Below are 25,317 nucleotides of genomic sequence, written 5' to 3'. Positions count from 1 at the left end.
TAAAATCATAATAAAGTAGGATGTACAAAAATCAGATGAGCACAGAATATGAACGCAACGCGTTCCTACACATTAAGCATTTTCCTCCCATAGAAAACCATTATAAGAACGCTTGGCTTGCAGACTGGAATGTCCCAGCAGTTATTATGTTGAAATAACGCAGAAATGATCATGATATGGAGGCGCGGGCGCGATTGCATTGCACGTGAACTGGAGCACATCTCATCATAAATTAATGCCTCACAGACATGAGGAACTATAGAAAGCTTGAAATGTCTTTAAACGAACAATTCAAAACGAAAAGAAATAGGCTACTCTCTGATTATGTAATCCATTATGTGCATTTCTCTTTATAGGTGCGTTCACTATGGCGATCGCAACTTCATCTGTGCAGCGACACTGACACAGAAAACTTGTTCAATTTAATACAATTAAAACTTTAATTGTGATAATTAAAATAATTGAATATTAAATACTGAGTGGCCAATTTTGCTCATTTAAATAATAGTGTATATATATATATGCGCAGCTCCCCTTGTCAATGATCTACCCTCTCAGCACCTGCGTTAGAAATTATCTGCCCGGCGCGAGCTCATTCTTCCAAGAGAACAGTGCGTGCGTGATTTAGAATGACCGTTATCTTCCGTTATCTTTTAACCGTTATCTTAAATTTCTTCTAGACTTCACTTCAGCCGTTAACGGTAACCCAGCCAGTCCAAGGTAATCTGCTCGATTCAATATATTGTTTTAGTATATAAATAATCAATATGTTATCTAGTAAGGCATTACAATCTGATGTAAATGTAACGTTAGCCTTATAATTTAGCCAGCATAATTTACATTCAATGTAACGATCTACCGTTAGCCTGCTACCTTCTAACAGTTAACGTTAGAGCATTGTAGCTTTCTAGTCTAGATTAAACATAATCGAAATCAGCTGTAGTTATTTGTTTGGCAGCATACTAACAATGTCTGCAAACATTTATTCAGACAGAACACTTAAACGTCAGGCAAAGCAGAGGGCTTACAATATCCTTAGTGAGGATTGCGTCAGTGCTGAATCTGACGCAGTCGACGTAAACATATGCCTGGAAAAAAACGCCCCTGCTGATGATGTGTGGTCAGATGCTGCATCTGATTGGCCCATGTCCTATGACTCAGACGAGTTAGAGACTGAGTTTAATGTTGACGATAACGTGACTGATGAATTTTGGTCAAATGCTCTGACAGAAACTGACTCAAGTGATGACGAATTTGTTGAGTCTGCAGAGTGTCTTGCTGAGGAGATCAGAGGTTGGGCAATAGACAGCCAAATACCACAATGCCATCTAAATGGGCTGTTGGGCATCCTGAGAAAATATCATCCATATCTCCCAAAGGATTCCCGCACTCTTTTAGGCACTCCAACTAATTATGAGGTCCAGCAGATTGCTGGTGGCACCATGCATTATTTTGGAGTGGAGAAAGGCATTAGGCATGTGTTAAACCAGATAGACCCTCTCCCAAAGGCCATTCACTTACAAGTGAATACTGATGGACTACCTTTGTTCAAAAGCAGCAATAAGCAGTTCTGGCCCATTCTAGGCTTGGTAGAGGAAGACAAAACAAAGCAACCATTAGTCATCAGCTTTATATCTTGGATCTAAAAAACCAGAGAATGTCAATCTGTTCCTAGAATCATTTGTGAATGAATATGGAAAGCTTAAATTAGAGGGTGTGGATGTAATTGGCAAATGTGTAGACATTAAAATTTCAAATTTTGTTTGCGATGCAAGTGCGAGGGCTTTCGTAAAAAACATTAAAGCCCACAATGCATACCACGGCTGTGAAAAATGCACACAGGAGGGAACATGGGCAGGAAAATCGCATGACTTTTCCTGAAGTAGATTCACCTTTACGGACAGATACGTCTTTTATTAATAAAGACGATGAGTTTCACCATAAAGGGACCAGTGTGTTGACCAGGGTTGGAATTGGTATGGTCTCCCAATTTCCATTAGATGTTATGCATCTGGTTTTTCTTGGGGTTGTGAGAAAGTTGATAGGGTTTTGGATGAGGGGACCACTTCCAACTCGTTTAGGTGCTCATCAGATAGGCCTAATTTCTGCAGTGCTTATGTCCTTTGCCATGAGACTCCCCAGAGAGTTTGCACGAAAAGGGAGATCCCTTGTTGAGGTAGATAGGTGGAAAGCAACAGAGTTCAGAACTTTTCTCCTGTACACTGGTCCAGTAGCACTGAAAGACCATCTGCCGAATGTTCTATACCACAATTTTATGCTTCTGCATGTAGCCATTCGAATATTATGCTGCCCCTCACTGTGTCTCCAGTACTGTGATTTTGCTGAAAAGTTACTGATCACATTTGTCGAGCATTTTCAATCTGTTTATGGTAATTACGTTGTGTATAACATACACGGGCTGACACATCTTGCCAATGATGTAAGGCAGTTTGGTGTGCTGCATAATTTCGCAGCTTTCCCATTTGAGAACTTCCTCTACACATTAAAAAAATTGATTAGGACCCCTACCCAGCCCCTTCAACAGATCATCAGGAGATTGTCAGAAAAGCAAGTGTCAGAACTAAAATAAGGGTGTGCAAGGATGGTTTTTACCAGGAACATAAGAATGGGCCTTTTCCATACAATGTGACATCTCAGCAGTTTACACAGTATAAGAAATATGTAAATGGTGGAACTTTAATTAGTTTATCAGAGGGAGACAACTATATTCTGTTCAATGGAGATATTTATATAGTGAAAAACATTTTTAAAAGACAAGGAAGCATCGCATCTAGTCTGTCTTAAATTCCAAAACAAGTCATCATTTTTCACCTATCCCATTGATTCATCAAGTCTTGATATAACCTTTGCGAAACAACCCGGGCAGTCATTGACTATTGTTCCTACACAGACTGTTTCAAAAGTCCTTCTTTTACAGCATAAGGAAGGGTTTGTGGCATATCCTTTGCTGCATACTGCTTGATTCCCCAATAGCCCCCCCCCCCACCCCCCTTTCTGCATCTGACAAATGTACAAAACTTATCAATCATAAAGAATAGTAATAATAAGACTAGGAATTATTTTAGTTTAGATAGATTTCCACTGGGTAATTAATAGAGCTTCAATAAATGTATATAGTTGTAACACTAGATATATTGTTTTTTTGTTTTTGTTTTTTATAGATGTATTCTATAGTTGTTTTTACTGAAAAGAATGAGACAGAGGTAATACCAAGTGACTGGCTGAGCATCGACAAAAAATTTCCTTTTGGCCCCCATATAACGGTACAAAATGTAGAAAAGCGGTTGAAAAAAATGAAACTCCTGATGAAGAATGGGACGAATATACAACTGAATGGGTGGCTGAGTATGGTAAGTCTTTGAGGAATTAATTATGAATTATTATTGAGAAATATAGAGAAATAACTATTCAAAAATTAAAAGATGCTCCTTGTGAGTTATGCCAAGCAGTTCTTTTCAAATGTTCAGATAATAGGCTTAGTGATGTTATTTGTTTCTATGTTTAGATTCCTATGAAAAAGCCAGAAGAAAGCTGGTGAAATTTTGTAAAGGCAACAGTTTGGAGTCTACAGATGAGGACAGTGTACGGAAAAGAGTGTATGTTTCCTCTGTTCTCCTTTTATAGCCTACTGCTTATTTGCACTGAGCTTTTAAAAAAATTGATTACACTTAATGTGTCCAACAGACCATCATCAAAATATATGACGGATACAGCCTCAGGAAGACCTCCAGTGCAGGCCTCAACAAGCTGGCCCCACACAGGTACAAACAAAAACATACAGTGGTCATTGCATCATTTCCCAACATATCTGGTCACCACAGATTCCTTAAATCCAAGACTTGGGAATATGGTCCCTTTAGAATTAAAGTAATTTCATGTGTATAAGCCACAGGAGACTGTTTTATGCAAGGTAAAAAAACATTAATACCATATTAACTGCTCTCGTGTATTAACCTGAAGAAATTTAGAAGAATGAATGTATAAACTGCGGCTAATAGTTGGGAAATTACAGTACAAGGTTATATCTGACATTTCTGTCAAAATTAAGTTGTAGTAATCTATATTTAATTCCATGGGGACGATATGTTGAAATGTCACTTTCCTGTTGTGTAAGATCGCAGCGAAGGTCTGGATGGAAGTAAATGTTGTGATGTTTGGCAATGTATTGTACATTGTACTGATTCTGTTTCATACTGTTCCATATGCAGAGACAATGGAAAGACAAAAAAAAAAAGAAATTCTGCAGTAATGGAGCCAAAAGCCTGACCTTGCCAGCCATACCACCATTTGCACCATCAGCACCTGCTGTGACAGTCCCTGAACCAAGACAAGATGGTACGTAGAATTAACTCCTTACGTAGGAGTTTTTAGTAATTACCTTTTTAGTCTCTAACATGGATTAGAAACTGTTCAAGGAACAAAATAAAATGTATGTAACCAAAAGGAGAATAAAACCAACTTCGCCTGGCTAAGTTGTACTATTTTCAAATGATAAACCTTTTAAGCCCTGCTTTTGACAATTAGCCTTAATATCAATTTGCTTTGATTTACAACCACAATTTATTTTTAAATTGGGGACGTTATGTAAAATGCAAAATAAAAACAAAATTCCAAATCTTGTAAAATCATATTTAGCTTGAAAAGGACATAGACAACATATCAAATGTTGAAAATGTCAAATTTTACTATTTTATGGGAAATGAAAGCACATTTTGAATTTAATGCCAGCAACACGTCTAAAAAAAAGCTGGGATGGATTCAACAAAAGGCTGGAAAAGTTATGTTATGATAAAGACAACAAAAGAAGAGATGCAGTCTCTCTCTTTATACGTTCAATTCTGTGTAGTTATAATGTTGCATCGTATGTTTGTCTGATTCAGAAAGAGAACTCCGGCTCTACCAGATGCTGGAAGAGATAAAGGGTCAAGTCAGGCAGAATACGCTCCTCCTTCAGGCTATTTTGCAAAGAGAGAATGCAGCTGAAGTTGTGAATGAGGAGTTTCAGTTTCCATTAAGGAGCATGACAGGCATAAAAGATCTGGAGGATAGGCTGTCAAACAGAGACACACAACGTTCTCTAGTAAATTCTAATGATGTTCTGTTACTTCACTTAAAAGAATACTAACATTCTAAGATCTAGACCTGGTTTACTGCTGCTTAACACATGATTTTTTCATAGACAAGATATCTTACCAGCTTGGGTGGAACATCTGCCAAAGACATTGTCCACAGGATTATGAGAGAGATAATGACCAATGAGTTGGCCAACAATTTTAATTGGCAAGGGAGAGGACAGAAGAGCCCATTTTCTACACTTTTGCTAGCAAAAGTTGTCATAGGTGATATGTTTCAAAAACATTCAAAACTAAGACATAACTTTGAAATAGCAAAAGAGAAATCAACCCCTTACAGTTTCACATAACGTGTCATTGAATGAAATACAATGCAAGTCAATGAAAGAATGCCAATTAATCCACTAATCATACAGAACTCTACAAAATAACCCTCAGATATGATCTTTCTGCTTACCCTTTCTCTGTTTAATTTTCTTTAATTTCATGCTGACAGATGCAGCCAAAAACAAGGAGCAAAAGTGGTGGAAGCCGAGGAAAAAATAAAAACCTGGCTGAAGTATAGTGGAGACCGAAATGGAGGAAGAAAAAAAAGAGCAACAGAAAAAGGTACACAAGGCCTTTTTAAGGCTGATCCAATATGTTATTAATTATTATATATATTAATATATAAGTTTTAAGTCATTTACATTTTGATAATTACTATATTTTTTCTTTAACACAGAAAAGCAGATGCCTCCCCCTCAAGCAGATTCCAGCAGCTGTGAAAGTGAATGTAAGTGTCTTCCAATGATTGTTTTTTCTTCCTCTGTCTAACCCCACCACTAAACAGAGGTGTATTTCATCTTTACTAGGCGTACACTAGATGTATAATAAATTTGCTACCCCAACATGATGAAAATCTCTTGCTGGCGGAAATAAATACTATTTTTCCCCTTAAAACTATACACTCAACTACTAACACCATATTCTATCAGTTACACAGTATTTAGCTTAGGTCTCAAACTAAAAAAAACAACATACACTAAATCACTGTAAATTAATGGTTAAAATCATAATGCACCAGAAAAGAAAATTATGATATTTTAATGGGCATTTTTGTGGTAAGTACTTGTAGAAATTACAGCAAAGTCTAAGAGTCAAATGTGTAATTTTCAACATTTGACATGTTGACTATGTCCTTTTCGCAAATGATCACATTCTGTTTTTCGGTTTGCTGTTTTTATATTTTGCACAACACCCCAACTTTTTTCTGTTTTGGGTTGTGTAATTAAAATAGAACGACACATCTTAAATGTTCTAAAAAGTTGTTTGTATGTTTGTTGTTTTTTACAGGAGTATATGCTGCTGCTACTTCTCCTCCGCTCGTCTTCATCATCAGAGCCACTCAGTGGGGTTTTTTGGCCTTCTTCTGCATTTTCTTTGCTGCCTTTTTGTCACTTTTTGGTTCCTTGTTGATTTCTTTGGCTTTATGTTTTACTTTTCTTTGCATTTTTATATATTTTTAACAACAGCACCACAACACGTTGTTAATTGCATTAAACTTCAATAAGTTAATTTTGTTACCAATAAAAAGGGTCATTTTTATAACCAATTCAGTTTGTCTGTTGTGCCGTCTCTTAATGCAATTCAACAATGAATAAGCCATTTCACAATCTTAAAATTTGAGTGTAAGGTAAACCTATTTATTTATAAGTTTCGCGAAGGTCTGCTGACTGTCCAATGACATGGTTGGCCCAATGTTGTTTTAGTGGTTTTTAGGTTGGCAGAAGGTCTGCTGGCTGTCCAATGACATGGTTGGCCCAACGTTGGCCCAATGTTGTTTTAGTGGTTTTTAGGTTGGCAGAAGGTCTGCTGGCTGTCCAATGACATGGTTGGCCCAACGTTGGCCCAATGTTGTTTTAGTGGTTTTTAGGTTGGCCGAAGGTCTGCTGGCCGTCCAATGACATGGTTGGCCCAACGGACAAAATTACGTTGGGCCAACGTCAGCACCCAACGTTGGCCCAACACAACAACAGACATTGGGCCAACGTCTGTTTGCTACCTGGGGCATTGTTACAGTGTTTTCAGAGCGGTTCTGTGCTCCACAACTCCCTCTCATGCTTACAGTAACAGAAGTGCTCTTGAGTTCGGTTCCGTTTGATTACTTCCGCTAAACGCTTTTATTTACACTAAACTGGCGCGTCCTGCGTGAAGCGTTTTTTATTATTATCTGCGTTAGCAGCATCTCAGTCTCCGCAAGGCACAGATATCATAATAACAACGCAGAATACAAGATGGGGTATAATTCAAACATCTTTATTAAATGATTGCTGAGCAAACAGCATTAACAGAGTCCAGAAACATGCGCTCTTCGTTCTCCTGTCAGTTGTTTACCTCTCACGAGAGAGCGTGTCGCACTTATTACACTCCCAGCGGAAACAAGTGAATGCGGAACTAATATTACCAACATCCAACAAAATGAAAAGGAAAGAACATATAATACATCTATATCAAATATTTAGTTACTATAATAGGCCTATAGTGCATTGCTAAATTAAATATAATAAAATAATGAATAAAAATAATTAAATTAAATGGTGACAAACTAATAACAAATTTCACTTTAAGTTGAAATGGGTTAATGGGTTATCAGTTCAACTTATTCTATATATTCTTTAGGAGTATCTTATATACAGTAAAGAATAGTTTGTATAAGCCAACTAGTTTTTAAGGCCTACAATAAAGAGTAACATTTATATTTTAACTATATTTTGTGTATACTGAATAATTGACTGACAGCAAAACTAGGCAACAACAATGGTTTTACCAACAGGGAAATGTAGTTAACAGTGACATTGAGCAGAAAGCTTACATATAACCAGTTTTGACAGAGCTGCAGATAAAAAGTCACATGATCAGCATTGATTGATGAGATGAGAAGAGAATTGGAGATCGGTATCAGATGTTAAAATCCTGATTGGAGCATCCCTAATATTCAAGTTGACTGTGTTTCACAAACTAATGATGATGATTACTGAGATCCGGTCACAAAATGGACAAAAACAGGTACATAGTGGATGGTAACATTTGGATATGAAGAAGACTTTGTTTTACTGTTTATATATTTATTTGTTTGTAGGTGAACTGAAAAAGGGTCTCAGTTTGGTTCTTTTTAAGAGGGCTCAAGTGTAAAAACCCCAGTAGCCTTTTTACAGTTGAACATGGAAAACATCACCATCAAAATCGCAGTTCAAATCAAAATCGCAATATTTTTAAAAATAATCGCAATAAGACTTTTTGTCCAAGTCGTGCAGCTCTAACGCAAATTAATAATAATGTTATTGATGCGGCTCCATATATCATACAGCCATAATCCAACACAGATATAATCATAGCTTGATATATCATCAACAATCCTTTTCTTTCTGCTGCCCACTCTTTGCCAGCTATTGCCCTCATCACATTTAAGGACTTTCTAAATTTATTATTAATTTCATCTATATGTTTTTTCCATATATATCTGCTATCAAACCAGACACCTAGATATTTCAATGTTTTCACTCGTTCTAAAGCTTTATCATATCATATTAATTCATAATGTTCTGGGATTTATTTTGCGAGTATAGAACATACCACATGATTTACTTGTTGACATTTTAAATCTCCAGTCTATAGTCCACAGTTCCAGTTTTTAATGGCTGCCTGCACGCAAGAGATGACCTGCGAGATGTTTCGACCCCTCTTCCATATGGCGCCATCATCTGCATATAATGCACATCCTATACCAGGGCCTATGTTTCCAAATATACGTAGTATAATGTTATGCAGTGACATTGATAATCATGATAATGAAAACCAAAAAATTCTCCTTTGTCATTATTAATGAGTTTTCTTTTATAGAGCATTGATGACTGCATTTGTATCTTTCTGTCTTTTCCACTTTCTTGTCCAAAGTATCTGGTTTGTTCCTGACTATTGTCTCTTTCTGCTTGTCATCTCTACTTCCACAAGCCTTTACTGCTTCTGCACAAGTTCGGAGGCGTGCTCTTACGTCAATGCGTCATATGAGTAGCGTCATCGCCATGGACTCTGCTGCCCCCAGTGGACAGTCTGTACACTTTTATCAGGAAGTGTTCAGCTTTGAAACATGTCAGTATTTCACTGCAGTTACAGGAGAAAAAGACAAACATTTAACCAGTGAGGACATTAGATATTACAGCTAGACGATTAGAAATCTGTGTGAAAAGTGTAAAACTGTGATTAACATAAAAATACAAATATAAATAATGTAAGTTGATTACAAAGATTCTGTTTTTTATGTTGTAAAAGTGTTTTGTGAAACACCCCAATTAAAATTTAACTACGAAGTTCCCCAAATTAAAAATATTAATAATAAATATATATATATATATATATATATATATATATATATATATATATATATAACAGAATCCCACAGTGATTAACATCAGCCTGAGCAAAGGTTAAATATGTGTGATAACCAGTCTGAATCATGTACAAAAGTAGACTTATCAAAAACGTAAAACACAAATGATGCATGAAGAATCAGCTGGTAAAAAGAAATGACTAAGAAACAATGCATTCATGAATTGAAGGTGGTCTTCATTAAGTCCCAGGATGCATCTCTTCCTCAGCACCGCCTGTATGACTGCGCTCTTGATCTCCTCCCAGGCACTTCTCCGTCATTTGGTCAACTCTTCTCTCTTTCTGCTCCATAGCGGGAGGCTACGGAGATGTACATCATGGAGTCGATGACGGCCGGGCTCATCTGCCCTCATCCACCCTTCCTCTTCCCCGGCCAGTAAGGGGTTCTTCTGTGTGGGGAAAAAGGACAGTTCTCTAAGCCCCTGTATCAACTATTGGGGGCTGAATTACATCACCATTATGAAGAGGTACCAACTACCTTTGATGACTTCAGCCTTCGAGTTGCTAATTTTAGTGGAGAGCACTGTACATAGTTTACATATTCACTATATAAATACATTTAAACTGACCAATCAGCAGATTAACCATAAACCCCAACTGTATAATCAATTTTGGCAAATTTTTCTTGATATCTCCTTTTTTTTCATGGTACAAAGAAAGTCATATGGGTTTGGAACATCATGAGGGTCAGAACATTATTACAGTATTTTAATTTTGGAGGAACTATCCCTTTAATGGGAGGACTTTGAGTAAATACACATCATTAGTGATTTTATTATGAATACTGTGAGAACTGGAGCTTTTAATAAGCTGGATCTTTATTTAAAACAACAGCAAACAATACACTTACATTACTATTACTATTAGTGCTCATCATTCAAAGAAATAATTCATGTTTGCTTCAATCAATGTGTGAGCAGATAAGAGAGATACATGATGAACTTCACACAGACATTCAGAGGTGCTTTTGCCCAGTCTTGTTCCTCATTCTTGTAATGGAAAGACAGTTTAGGTGTGAGAGGAATATAACTCGTTCATGTGGTTCATCCAGATCAACTGCTGTCATTAAACTTTCTATTCTTCTGTCTTCATTTGCCTGTTACAAACACTGACTTAATGTGCCAGTGTTTGATTTGATTCATTATACTGTAATTGATCTCAAGCTCAGTATTGAAACTGTCCATCTGTGTATAGAATGTACATAATGTATGCAATTCACACCACAGATTATATATCTTATTTTTATTTCATTGAAGCAGTGAAGTAAAGCCTCTCTCCAGGTCAACAAAACAATTCATACAGTATTTGTTGGTATAGAATAATAAGGTGTTCTTGTGTATAAGCAAACTCCGCCCACTTTCACAGTTTAAAACTGAGACTGACACACCTGTTTATCAGCATTTCTAGTTCACCTGTCTCTCAGTCGAGTGAAAAACACAGAATATTCTGGAGAAGATTATTGATCATTCTGATGCATGTTTTTGGATTTGAAGCTTTTTGATTTGAATCAGAATAATAAGAGTTCAGACCAACAACTGGAGAAAGTGAAACTTTGAAGATTTTTATTTGTAATTTCGAAAATGGCGTCTAAAACTTTTTCTGAGGAGGATTTCTCTTGTCCTGTGTGCTGTGATGTTTTTAAAAATCCTGTTCTTCTGTCCTGTAGTCACAGTGTGTGTGAAGATTGTATTCAGAAGTTTTGGGAAAGTAAAGGATCGAAAGAATGTCCAGTTTGCAGAAGAAGATCATCAAAGGATCATCCTCCATTAAATCTGTCTTTGAAGAACTTGTGTGAGACTTTCTTACAGGAGAGAAGTCAAAGATCTTCATCAGGATGTGAAGCAGTCTGCAGTCTTCATGAAGAGAAACTCAAACTCTTCTGTCTCGATGATCAACAGCCGGTGTGTTTGGTGTGTCGAGATTCCAGAACACACACAAATCACAAATTCTGTCCTGTAGATGAAGCTGTCATCGATAATAAGGTCAGATCAATTATATTCAAAACATTTATTGAAACAGCACAACTTGCAGCATACTTTATGATTGCATATATGAACAAATAATTACAGACAGTAAATGAAGATTATTCTGGTCAAACTCATAATGATCTAACAGCAGAACAGGGCTGGAAAGTAAGAACTCTTTATATTAACATGTCCATTTCTTTCAGGAGAAACTCAAAACTGCACTAAAACCCTTACAGGAGAAACTGAGAATATTTGAGGAGTTTAAACAGAATTTGGATCAAACTGCAGAACATATTAAGGTTTGAATTAAACTGTGTAATTAAAGAGTGTGAAACATCCCATTTTTGGACGTGTATATTGATATACAGTTTGACCATCAGATCTTTCTCTGAAATGTCTTTTGTTTCAGTTTCAGGCTCGACACACAGAGAGGAAGATTAATGAGGAGTTTGTGAAACTTTACCAGTTTCTACATGATGAAGAGGCCGCCAGAATAACAGCACTGAGAGAGGAAGAGGAGCAGAAGAGTCAGATGATGAAGGAGAAGATTGAGAAGATGAGCAGACAGATTTCATCTCTTTCACACACAATCAGAGTCATAGAGGAGCAGATGACAGCTGAAGATCTTTCATTCCTACAGGTGGAAACAATGAACATTTATACAACTTCAATATTCATTATACTGGAGACAAATGTCAGTTTCAAACATTCAAAGCAAATTCAGTTTGGATGAATAATCTGTGTTTCTTTCTTTTTACAGAACTTGAAGAGCACAATGGAAAGGTTTGTATTGTGTTTCCTGTTTCTCTCTCGGTTCTGAACCCAAATCAACATGACTGACTCCTGAATGTTTTTCAGAACCCAGTGTACACCAGCAGATCCAGAGAACATTTCAGGAGTTCTGATCAATGTCCCAAAACATCTGAGCAACCTGAAGTTCACTGTGATACAGAAGATGCAGGAAAATGTTCAATACAGTGAGTTGAGAATACAACAATGAATTCATAATGATCATTTGTGTTATTTGATGTGTGTTTGAGTGTGTATCTGTCCTCTCTCTTCAGCTCCAGTGACTTTGGACCCAAACACTGCTCACTGTAAACTCATCGTGTCTGATGATCTGATCAGTGTGAGATTCAGTGAAGAGGAACAGCTGCTTCCTGATAATACTGAGAGATTTCATGTGTCCAAGTGTGTTTTGGGTTCAGAGGGTTTTAATTCAGGGATTCACTGTTGGGATGTTCAGGTTGGAGACTGTACAAGTTGGTTTTTGGGTGTGATGACAGAATCTGCTCAGAGGAAGAAGAGTATATTCTCCAGGAGTGGACTCTGGTATGTGGGGTTTTATGATGGTATATATGATGCATTCATTTCACCGGATCAAAAATCTCGTGTCTCAGTGAAAGAGAAACTCCAGAGAATCAGAGTTCAGCTGGACTGTGACAGAGGAAAACTGTCATTCTCTGATCCTCTCACTAACACACACATACACACTTTCACACACACGTTTACTGAGAGAATATTTCCATGGTTCTGTGTTTACTGTGACATTTCTCCTCTGATGATCTTACCAGTGATCTCCTCTGAAAAAAAGACTTAAGAATGAAATTACAGATTAAACTTGTATCTACAAAAGTTGAGTTTCTGTAGAAGACAGACTAATCAAATGTGTCTTTGTAGCATCAGCTGTTAATTCATTTATTCTGACATGTTTTAATGCTTTTTAATGATGCTGGCTAAGATGTGAATTCATATGTGAGATCGGTACATCTTAATAATGTGATCTTGGGTTGTTATTGATCATTATATGACAGATATTATGAACAATTAAGTTCTCAAGATAAATTCACTTATCAACTGGTGTTTTAAAGGCCATTTTATAAAACATATAAGCATCAAGTCATGGAAGCATTTCAAGAGTTTTTAAGAAGTTTAATTTGTTTACAAAATAAAAAGTACCATGAAAACGTGTATGCATTATATGTAAGTCCAAACACTCACATTTATAACTTAATCTGATACACTAAAGTAAAATATAGAGTTGAGCTGGACTGTGACAGATAACTAGCACACACACACGTTTATTAAGAGAGTATTTCTGAAAAATAAATAATTGTGGTTGTAGGGTTGTATTACATACAATCGTATTTGAAAAAAATTAGAATATCATTCAGCTGCAAGTTTGAAACTGGAAAGGGATTTAAATAAACACATGAGAGTAATGTCATCATTGTAACATCAGGAGCACATGAACAGAGAAACATAAGCAGGAGCCCACAACATCTGTCACGAATACTGGTGAAGATTCCTAAATCGGCCACCGGAGGTCTCCCTTGCCTGAATATTAACACACTGCATCTGCCAATCCTCATTTAGACTTTCCAGGAAAATTTGACGGCACCCCAACCAAATGTCAGGGCTTCCTCATGCAACAATCTATGTTCCTGAATCAAAAACCCTCGTTTTACCCTACTCATGAATGTAAGATCTCACTGGTGTGTTCTCTGCTCACGGGAAAGGCGCTAGATTGGGCAACAGCTGTCTGGGCTAGTCAAGGGTTAAGCGGAACCACTTTCAGTGATTTTATTCAGCGACTAAAAGAGGTTTTTGAACACTCTGAGGGAGGAAGGAGTGCTGGGGAACAACTGCTTGTACTCCGTCAGGGAAGAGATACCGCAGCTGAATTCGCTCTTGTCTTTTCACACTCTCGCGACCCAAACCGTTTGGGTGGAGGATACATTGAAACTGCTGTTTCGCCGAGGGTTGAACACAGACGTACAGTCAGAGCTGGCCTGCTGTGATGAAGACAGAACCATGGATCAATTCATTAACCTTGCTATTGTGGTGGTATTTTTATCAAGTTAAGTATACTTTAATCAAGTATAATCAATGACATTTTATTGTACAATTATTTCTGATGGTCAAGCAAGTATTTTACTCTGTGTGTGTATGTGTTTTTAGAGGCTTGTGCAGGAATAGCCTCACATATGTGCTCTCATGACTGCTGGAAGAATATACGGTGAAGCTCTTCCACAGGTGTCTCCTGTCCACTTCTGTCAAAGAATAGGATGATGGATAATGGTGACACTTTTGGAATAGCCCCAGCTTGTTAGAGGACATGTATTTAAGTGAACAAAAACCCAGAGATGCTTCAGTTGTTCTGCAGGCAACTCGGCTTTATGGTCTGATAATAAAGTCTATTCTTCTGAAATCAAAAACTCCTTGAGACTTTGAGTGATTTTTCACAAATTGGGCAGAAACCACTACACTATTCTCATTGACTATCTCTTTCGCTCCAGGAGACCTAACCAGTTCCCCAATCCTTTCAGTCAAACAAATCAACCCAGTGATGACACTGACCCCATGCAGGTTGGTCGTACTCATCTGTCCACAGAAGAGCGTGAACATCGCATCAATAATCATCTCTGTTTATATTGTGGCCAAGCGGGACATCTGAGAGACAACTGCCCTACATGACCCTCTCAATCACAGAGTCACAGGGTGAGTTTGTTGATTTACTCTATCCACACTACTGCTTGTTTTGAAGTGCCCATAACATTAACATGCCAATCAGATACCATCAACACCAAAGCCTTATAAGAATCGGGGGCAGCTGGCAACTTTATCGATGAAACATTAGCCCGACAGCACAAGATACCACTAATCCCTTGCAACAATCCTTTGGCAGTGGCAGTGCTAGATGGGCGCCCCCTGGGAACCGGCCAGGTACTTTACACCACAATGGATCTTACTCTGCAACTTGGGGCTTTACACGCTGAAACTACTCGTCATTTAGTCATCCACTCTCCTCACAACCCAGTCATTCTTGATTTACCCTGGCTGCAGGACCATAATCCACAAATTTCCTTACGCAATAGACAGATTATACGATGGGACTCCAGCTGTTCATCCAATTGTCTAAAACCTCCCCTCTACCTGTGAGAACCACCAAGGTATCTATTGAGACCAACCTAACACCACATGTACCTTCAGCATATGCAGACCTGATTGAAGCCTTTTGCAAAACCAAAGCCTCGCAACTACTGCCACATTGATCTAGTGATTGTGCCATTGATCTGTTACCTTTCCCCTGTCAGAACCTGAGGCGAAAACAATGAAGTTGTACATTGAAGAAGAACTGGCCAAAGGATTCATTCGTCCATCCACTTCACCGGCAGCAGCCGGATTCTTCTTTGTGGGTAAGAAGGATGGGGGCCTTCGTCCTTGTATTGATTATCGTGGTCTTAAAGATATAACCGTCAAATTCAGATATCCGTTACCCCTGGTCCCTGCAGCTTTGGAACAACAGAGATGGCTGCGCTTACAACCTAATTCACATTCGAAGGGGGATGAATGGAAAACAGCCTTTTCCACCAGCAGCGGGCACTATGAATATCTCGTTATGCCTTTTGGCATGTCCAATAGTCCATCTGTGTTCCAATCCTTCATTAACAATGTAATCAGAGACATGTTAAACCAGTGCCTAATAGTATATATTGATGATATCTTGATTTATTCAGACACACTGGAGGAGCACATCAAACAGGTCCGGGCAGATCTAAAGCATCTCATGGAACACCAACTGTATGCCAAAGCAGAGAAGTGTGAATTCCACGAAACATCAATCTTCTTCCTCGGTTATATCATCAGTCCAGAAGGGGTGTCTATGGACAAGGGCAAGGTACGGGCAGTTCTAAATTGGCATCAACCCACTACTGTAAAGGAACTCCAATGATTCTTAGGATTTGCTGACTTTTACCGAAGATTTATCAGAAACTTCAGCACTGTCACCGCTCCACTCTCTGCCATGGTAAGGGGAGGAAACACTAAGCTTCACTGGACTATGGACGCCATTCATGCCTTCAATGAACTTAAGAATTGCTTTACCTCTGCACCCATTCTGCATCAGCCTAACCCCAACAAACCTTTTGTGGTAGAAATAGATGCATCTAAAATTGGTGCCATCCTCTCCCAACGCCAAGGTAATCCTCCTAAACTTTTTCCATGTGCTTACTACTCAAGCAAACTTTCCTCTGCTGAACAGAATTATGATGTGGCAATCGTGAACTGCTAGCCATGAAAGCAGTATTTGGAGAATGGCGACACTGGCTGGAGGGGGCCAGACATTCATTTCTGGTATTAATGGATCATCACAACCTGGAATACCTACGCTCAGCCAAAAGACTAAATCCCAGACGGGGCAGATGGCCACTGTTCTTCACTCGATTTAACTTCTCAATTACTTATCTAAAGCTAATTACTTAAAGAAGCTAATCAGAGATTGCATCTGCTCTGTGCTGCCTGCCTCACTGGACTCACTGCAGTTTGCACACCGCAACAACCGCTCCACTGATGATGCCACTGCACCTACACGGCACACTGCTCTATCCCACCTGGAAAAAAGGAACACACACTGTGTGTGATAACGCTGTTTGTAGACAACAGCTCAGCATTCAACACCATAGTGCCCTCCAAGCTTGATGTGAAACTCCGGGCTCTGGGCTTAAACAGCTTGCTGTGCAGCTGGATCCTGGACTTCCTGTCAAGCAGACGTCAGGTGGTTAGAATGGGCAGCAACATCTCCTCTTCACTGACCCTCAACACTGGAGCCCCGCAGGTCTGTGTTCTCAGCCCACTCCTGTATTCTCTGTACACATGACTGTGTGGCAACACATAGCTCCAATGCCATACCTGCAAACTTGTCGCTTTTCGGCGAAAATCACCGTTTTCTTGGTCAATTGGGTCATTTACGTGAATCGCGTAGAACCGGAGAGTTTTTTTAGGGGGGTATGCTGCCCGCCCTTCATCTGCATGCCATGGAGGCTAGAATTGAGAAACATTATTGGATAATTCTTATAATTGACATTTATCTGGGCCAATCGGAATCTTAGCACTTTTTCTCTTGGCCAATCGGAATCTTAGCACTTGCGTCAGAATCTTGAAGCACACAGCGTCAACCACGCGAGTCTGATGGAAACTCATAACGTGTAGGAATCGTATGTGAAATTCGAGGTAAGTCAAGCTTTTTGGAGCAAAAACAAAAGCTATTTGTTTGCTTGATTCAAGTAACGTTAGCTACCGCTTTTTATGTGATATAATTTACAATAATATTGTATTGTCTATGGGTGGAACGGTACATGTAAGTTATTCGTATTGAACCGAAACTGTACGGGTGTCACGGTTCAGTGCACGAATTTGCACAGAGAATACACGGGGAAAAAAAAAAATAAAACTCTAGATAGCGATAAATTTAGCTCTATTCACGTTTGGTGTGAACGCAGCATAATAAACAGGCTGCGATGTCAAGATTGTAATGCTGTAGTGTGTGTGCGTGTGTGAGTGAGAGAGAGAGGCGCGCGGGCGCGTTCGAACATTGGAAACAAAAACATACTCCGTCATTTTGTTAATACAGGACATCATTCAAACTGCAAAGTGTTTACTTATTTGTGTACACTCGCAATCAAATACAACATTGTGCTTTTGTCACACTCTAAACTCTTGTCAAACTGTAACCTACAACTGTCACCCAACCAAAAACACACACACACACACACACACACACACACACACACACACACACACACACACACACACAGTTTTAAAAGCGAAACATTTATCCAACCCCATTTCAAAACAGTCTGTGGGTTCTATCTTTTGGACATTCATCATATCGCATTGGTTTTCATTTCTTGTCCTCAGAGCACTAATCTGTTTATTTTTAAGTTACACATTCTATGATGCTTAAAAAAGAAAATCAAATGTGTTTTTAATGGTAGTATTATATTATACGGAAATCAATTATTTATAATTCAGATGAGAATAAAGTTAGGGTTAATTAAAATTAAGGAAAACAAATATATTGATCTGAAATATAGCAAATTAATTTTAAATTCATTCAGGTACAATTACCAAACATATCTCAAGGTCTTTTTATTAATTTTTATTAATAAACTAATTGTATAAAACTATTGTCAGTGCACTACAAATAAACTGGTTCTAAGCCTTTATTAATAAAACTCATTTAAAAAATACAAGGCTTAAGACAATGATAAAAATGCTATCTATATTTTTGTTTTGCTTTTCACTCCATTGTACCGAAATCGTACCGAACCGTGATGTCTGAACCAAGGTATGAACCGAACCGTGACTTCTGTGTACCGTTCCACCCCTAGTATTGTCGTCATACCTATAAATTACATTAAGCTATGCTAAAAGTGGTATGAATGGTTTCCAAAACGGTACAAAAACTATTGTTTTACTCGAGGGGAGGTGGAAAATGAGCTTAATTCCCCAAATGGTGGAATATCCCTGTAACGTTAGCTAGGCTTATCGTTAGCCGGGTATCCAATCATCCATCTCCCCACCCCCCCGGCGATACTGTCACCTTTTTTACTCTGAGGAGTTTGCAGGTATGCAATGCCATCATTAAGTTTGCTGATGATACGATAGTGGTAGGTCTGAACACTGACAATGATGAAACATCCTACAGAGATGAGGTGCACACTCTGACACACTGGTGTCAGGAGCACAATCTCTCCCTCAACGTCAGTAAGACCAAGGAGCTTGTAGTGGACTTCAGGAAGAAAGACAGAGAACACAGCCCCATCACCATCAATGGAGCACCGGTGGAGAGAGTCAGCAGCTTCAAGTTCCTCGGTGTCCACATCACTGAGGAACTCAAATGGTCCGTCCACACTGAGACCGTTGTGAAGAAGGTTCACCAGCCCCTCTTCTTCCTGAGACGGCTGAGGAAGTTTGGAATGAACCAACACATCCTCACACGGTTCTACACCAGCACTGTAGAGAGCATCCTGACTGGCTGCCCACAACCGCAAAGCCCTGCAAAGGGTGGTGCGAACTGCCAGACACATCATCGGAGATGAGCTTCCCTCCCTCCAGGACATATATACAAGGTGGTGGGTGAAAAAAGCTTGGAGGATCATCAGAGACTCCAGCCACTCGAGTCATGGGCTGCTCTCACTGTTACCATCAGGCCGGCGGTATCGCAGCATCAGGACCCGCACCAGCTGACTACATGACAGCTTCTTCCCCCAAGCAATCAGACTTTTGAACTCTTGATCTCTCACGATCAATATACATCAGAACTGCACTTTATTAATCTTATTATCTCACACTGGACTGTCATAATTATATAAATTATATTACTTTACTGTATATTCTATTTTTATTGTATGTGTATTCTATATTGTGTGTGTTGTCTACTGTACATTGTATATTATTATTGTGTTGTGTAAATATGTGTATATTAGATATGTAAATTGTGTTGTGTAAATATGTTTTTTTATTGTAATTGGTATATGTCTCGTCACTGTCATGACTGCTATGTTGTGTAAGGGGGAAAGGGGATAAGGTAAAGGAGGAATAGGGAAGCCACCCAACTGGCCCAAGGACGGTATCCAATGGCGTGGCTGAAGGTCTCCTGCGTGTTCTGTCTTTATCGTGCGCATTCAGTTTAAGTGATTTAATTCCAATTACAGTATATTTTATATTGTACTCGTTCATTCAGATTCCTGTCGCTTAGAGAGTCTCGCGCCGGCCATATACGCAGATCTCACGGTCACAAATACACCAGTATTGGTAATTAAAACAGTAATTGACTAAATACTAATTAGATGGATGCTCATGTTTGCCCTTATATCTACAAGTATTTTGTTTAGTCCCCTTAGATAGTAAACACTTAGAGTAACATTTCTACCCAGAGGTCATGACCACTAAATTTACAAAGATAGACCAACATACCCAAGTTAAAATAGTTTAATATAATGATTATATGATGAAATATTACAATAACCAGAGGTTTAAAATTCACCCTATTTAGGCTTGGTCGACACTAAACAGAAATTCCCTCCGTTTATAGTCGGAGCTCTTAAGTCTCAGTCGGTGTGCCCCATGCTCCACTCAATACTTGGTCGAAGATTTGCGGAAACATGGATTTAACGTAATCTACTAAAGACAATAGTTTCAGAGTAAATCATAATAAATTCAAATGTAACAATTTATTGACCAGGTACAATAATAAATTCATCAATTCCAATTAGACAATAATAAGTCAAATTTAGACATTTTATCAAAACATAAGAAATTCAAATTGCAATTACCTGATAACTACACACAGTAAACTGTGTGGGAGATCTGGCTAACAGATTCCCATTATTAAAATTACACACATTATGTGTGTTGGATTGTCTGACTACAGAGAACCATGAACAATGTGCCACATATCCTTAAATACCCAAACCATGAACAAAGGGAATTTTGGGAGTGGTTAGGTTTGGAAGTCCTGGGGACATACCTCATTAACTTACAGGCAGGGATGGGGACAGACCTCCAGAATTATGCAGCATTTGACAAAGACCTTATAACTTTGTTACCAATAGATTTATGAACATGGGAAAGAGACAATATACCAGTCACACTGAGACATTTTAAATGATACCAAACATTATGCCTAGTCACATTATATGTATACACCAGACATGATATTTTGATGCATGTAGATCTTGGGTGAGTTTGAAGTGATTCTGAGCTGAAGGGGAAGGAGGAGTAGAGGGGGGCAGATGTTTGTGAGTTTTTTGAGAATAGGCCTAAATTGGCCTGAGGTGAGGTAGAGATCAGATGTGAGATTTTATGACTTGGTTCTTGCAGAGTTATTTGACTTTTACGTCATCTTAATGTCAGCCTTAGAGTTGCTCGGAACTGCACACAAGACTTTGACCCACTGTTGCACTTGTGCATATGGTTGTGTGACAATAAAAAGTGATATGATTTGATATGATATCGTATGATATGGCAAACATGAGGGTTAAAATACAACGACAAGGGTAACAAGATAATCAATGAACAGACAGAACTATACAACTCATTCCACACACACACACACATACTCACAAAATGTGTTATTTGTTAGGGTTTTACTGTTAAATGCAGAGTAACAGGTTTCTGCATGGTGTTTGAAGATGCATTATAATGGCAAATAAAACAATTGTGAGCAAATTAGAGTTTAAATTTCTTTGAGTTCAACACAAAATCACAGTATCTACAGTTCAACAATAACCTTCTCTGGGGACATTAACTCAGTCCACAAAACCCTTGTGTCTAAACCTGTTTTACTTAAAGATTATCCAACAAAAAGTAGTCTAGTAGACATAGTTTATTCAGTGCCCTCCACTAATATTGGCACCCTTGGTAAATATGAGCAAAGAAGTCTGTGAAAAACATGTCATTATTGTTTATCCTTTGTTGATCTTTCAATAAAAACATTCAGAAAAATCAAACAATTGTCCTATTTTAAGCTTTCTGCAGAGGCATTCAGGTTTAGATTTTTTATCTGCTGGTATATGATAGAGTCCATGATGCCATGTATCCGAACAAGATGTCCAAGACCTCTGATAAAAACAGTCCCACAACGTTAAAGGTCCACCACCATAAAGCCCAAAAAGCCCTATTTTAGTTTAATTTGACCACTGAACCCCGTCCCATTTTAAGTTCCAGGTGTCTGGCAAACTGAAGACGTTTGAATTTGTTGTTGGATGAGAGCAGAGCCTTTTATCTTGAAACTCCCAAACAACCAGTTATGATGTAGGTGACGTCTGATTGTAGTTTTGGAGACTTTCTAACATTAAGACCCATCTAAGTTCTGCAATTCTCCAGCTGTGATCCTTGGACATTCTAAGGCCACTTAAACCATCTTGCTCACCCTGCATGGAGACAATATAGACACACGTCCTCTTCCAGGCCGATTCGTGACATTTCCAGTTGAATGGAAATTCTTAATTATTGCCCAGATGGTAGAAATGGGCATTTTCAATGCTTTAGCTATTTTATTGAAGCCACTTCACATTTTTTATAGCTCAACAACATTTTGCCACACATCAGAATAATATTCTTTGCTCCATTGTGATGGATGAATTTGGATGGTCTGTTACCTCATATTTACACCCCTGTGAAACAGGAAGTCATGGCTGAACAATTTCATGCTCCTTGTCACCCAGGTGTTTGAAAAATGTAAAATATGAATAGAAATATACTTCATATATATTTGACTCATAAGTCATTTCTAGGAATGTGGAAATAATTGTCAAATGTGTTTTGGAGAAAAATATTAATTATGAGATTTGCCCTTTCAATTATTTTAATTCAATTAAAGTTTAGCTTTTAGTGAACATTTTAAACTTTCTATTAGTCTGTCTTCATTTGCCTGTTACGAACACTGACTTAATGTGCCAGTGTTTGATTTGATTCATTATACTGTAATTGATCTCAAGCTGAGTATTGAAACTGTCCATCTGTGTGTATAGAATGTACATAATGTTTGCAATTCACACCACAGATTATATATCTTATTTTTATTTCATTGAAGCAGTGAAGTAAAGCCTCTCTCCAGGTCAACAAAACAATTCACACAGTATTTGGGTGTTCTTGTGTATAAGCAAACTCCGCCCACATTCACAGGTTAAAACTGAGACTGACACACCTGTTTATCAGCATTTCTAGTTCACCTGTCTGTCAGTCGAGTGAAAACACAGAATATTCTGGAGATTATTGATCATTCTGATGCATGTTTTTGGATGTGAAGCTTTTTGATTTGAATCAGAATAAGAGTTCAGACCAACAACTGGAGAAAGTGAAACTTTGAAGATTTTTATTTGTAATTTCGAAAATGGCGTCTAAATCTTTTTCTGAGGAGGATTTCTCTTGTCCTGTGTGCTGTGATGTTTTTAAAAATCCTGTTCTTCTGTCCTGTAGTCACAGTGTGTGTGAAGAGTGTATTCAGAAGTTTTGGAAAAGTAAAAGATCGAAAGAATGTCCAGTTTGCAGAAGAAGATCATCAAAGGATCATCCTCCATTAAATCGGGTTTTGAAGAACCTGTGTGAGACTTTCTTACAGGAGAGAAGTCAAAGATCTTCATCAGGATGTGAAGCAGTCTGCAGTCTTCATGAAGAGAAACTCAAACTCTTCTGTCTCGATGATCAACAGCCGGTGTGTTTGGTGTGTCGAGATTCCAGAACACACAAAAAACACAAATTCCTGTCCTGTAGATGAAGCTGTCATCGATATTAAGGTCAGATCAATTATATTCAAAACATTTATTGAAACATCACAACTTGCAGCATACTTTATGATTGATATGAACAAATAATTACAGACAGTAAATGAAGATTATTCTGGTCAAACTCATAATGATCTAAAATCAGAACAGGGCTGGAAAGTAAGAACTCTTTATATTAACATGTCCATTTCTTTCAGGAGAAACTCAAAACTGCACTAAAACCCTTACAGGAGAAACTGAGAATATTTGAGGAGTTTAAACAGAATTTGGATCAAACTGCAGAACATATTAAGGTTTGAATTAAACTGTGTAATTAAAGAGTGTGAAACATCCCATTTTTGGAAGTGTATATTGATATACAGTTTGACCATCAGATCTTTCTCTGAAATGTCTTTTGTTTCAGTTTCAGGCTCGACACACAGAGAGGAAGATTAATGAGGAGTTTGAGAAACTTCACCAGTTTCTACATGATGAAGAGGCACCAGAATAACAGAACTGAGAGAGGAAGAGGAGCAGAAGAGTCAGATGATGAAGGAGAAGATTGAGAAGATGAACAGACAGATTTCATCTCTTTCACACACAATTAGAGTCATAGAGGAGCAGATGACAGCTGAAGATCTTTCATTCCTACAGGTGGAAACAATGAACATTTATACAACTTCAATATTCATTATACTGGAGACAAATGTCAGTTTCAAACATTAAAAGCAAATTCAGTTTGGATGAATAATCTGTGTTTCTTTCTTTTTACAGAACTTGAAGAGCACAATGGAAAGGTTTGTATTGTGTTTCCTGTTTCTCTCTCGGTTCTGAACCCAAATCAACACGACTGACTCCTGAATGTTTTTCAGAACCCAGTGTACACCAGCAGATCCAGAGAACATTTCAGGAGTTCTGATCAATGTCCCAAAACATCTGAGCAACCTGAAGTTCACTGTGATACAGAAGATGCAGGAAAATGTTCAATACAGTGAGTTGAGAATACAACAATGAATTCATAATGATCATTTGTGTTATTTGATGTGTGTTTGAGTGTGTATCTGTCCTCTCTCTTCAGCTCCTGTGACTTTGGACCCAAACACTGCTGACTGTAATCTCATCGTGTCTGATGATCTGATCAGTGTGAGACTCAGTGAAGAGAAACAGCTGCTTCCTGATAATACTGAGAGATTTGATGTGTATAAGTGTGTTTTGGGTTCAGAGGGTTTTAATTCAGGGATTCACTGTTGGGATGTTCAGGTTGGAGACTGTACACGCTGGTTTTTGGGTGTGATGACAGAATCTGCTCAGAGGAAGAAGAACATATTGTCCAGGAGTGGACTCTGGTGTGTTTGGTTTTATGATGGTAAATATGATGCATTCATTTCACCTGATCAAAGATCTCGTGTCTCAGTGAAAGAGAAACTCCAGAGAATCAGAGTTCAGCTGGACTGTGACAGAGGAAAACTGTCATTCTCTGATCCTCTCACTAACACACACATACACACTTTCACACACACGTTTACTGAGAGAATATTTCCATTGTTCGGTGTTGATTGTGACATTTCTCCTCTGATGATCTTACCAGTGAACTCCTCTGAAAAAAAGACTTAAGAATGAAATTACAGATTAAACTTGTATCTACAAAAGTTGAGTTTCTGTAGAAGACAGACTAATCAAATGTGTCATTGTAGCATCAGCTGTTAATTCATTTATTCTGACATGTTTTTATGCTTTTTAATGATGCTGGCTAAGATGTGAATTCATATGGGAGATCAG

At 38.2% G+C, this 25,317-nt stretch overlaps 1 protein-coding gene, 1 long non-coding RNA gene and 1 pseudogene across 2 annotated transcripts; all 3 read left to right on the top strand.

Annotated features, from left to right (window-relative positions):
• The first annotated feature begins 3,254 nt into the window (after positions 1–3,254).
• LOC127628640 (uncharacterized) lies at positions 3,255–3,788 on the top strand. The gene is made up of 3 exons (XR_007968686.1): positions 3,255–3,371; positions 3,527–3,617; positions 3,706–3,788. It is a non-coding gene; the product is annotated as an uncharacterized LOC127628640 (long non-coding RNA).
• Positions 3,789–10,955: 7,167 nt separating this feature from the next.
• LOC127628623 (E3 ubiquitin-protein ligase TRIM35-like) lies at positions 10,956–13,415 on the top strand. Its single transcript, XM_052105400.1, has 6 exons — positions 10,956–11,503; positions 11,692–11,787; positions 11,898–12,128; positions 12,249–12,271; positions 12,347–12,465; positions 12,553–13,415. The coding sequence occupies exons 1-6, from the start codon at positions 11,102–11,104 to the stop codon at positions 13,086–13,088; spliced, it is 1,407 nt and encodes a 468-aa protein (XP_051961360.1). The 5' UTR covers positions 10,956–11,101; the 3' UTR covers positions 13,089–13,415.
• Positions 13,416–23,168: 9,753 nt separating this feature from the next.
• LOC127628634 (E3 ubiquitin-protein ligase TRIM39-like) lies at positions 23,169–25,205 on the top strand (annotated as a pseudogene).
• Positions 25,206–25,317: the final 112 nt, after the last annotated feature.

Source organism: Xyrauchen texanus, chromosome 35 (genome assembly GCF_025860055.1).
Source record: "Xyrauchen texanus isolate HMW12.3.18 chromosome 35, RBS_HiC_50CHRs, whole genome shotgun sequence".
NCBI lineage: Eukaryota > Metazoa > Chordata > Actinopteri > Cypriniformes > Catostomidae > Xyrauchen > Xyrauchen texanus.
The sequence above is the reverse complement of the archived record's forward strand: the minus strand, read 5'-3'. Positions and strand labels throughout refer to the sequence as shown.

Excerpts from the sequence above, each read along its gene's own strand:
- LOC127628623 (XM_052105400.1), top strand. The coding sequence starts at position 11,102 with ATGGCGTCTAAAACTTTTTCTGAGGAGGATTTCTCTTGTCCTGTGTGC. Across the intron at positions 11,504-11,691 it reads AAGCTGTCATCGATAATAAG|GAGAAACTCAAAACTGCACT; the intron begins GTCAGATCAATT and ends CATTTCTTTCAG. Across the intron at positions 11,788-11,897 it reads AAACTGCAGAACATATTAAG|TTTCAGGCTCGACACACAGA; the intron begins GTTTGAATTAAA and ends CTTTTGTTTCAG.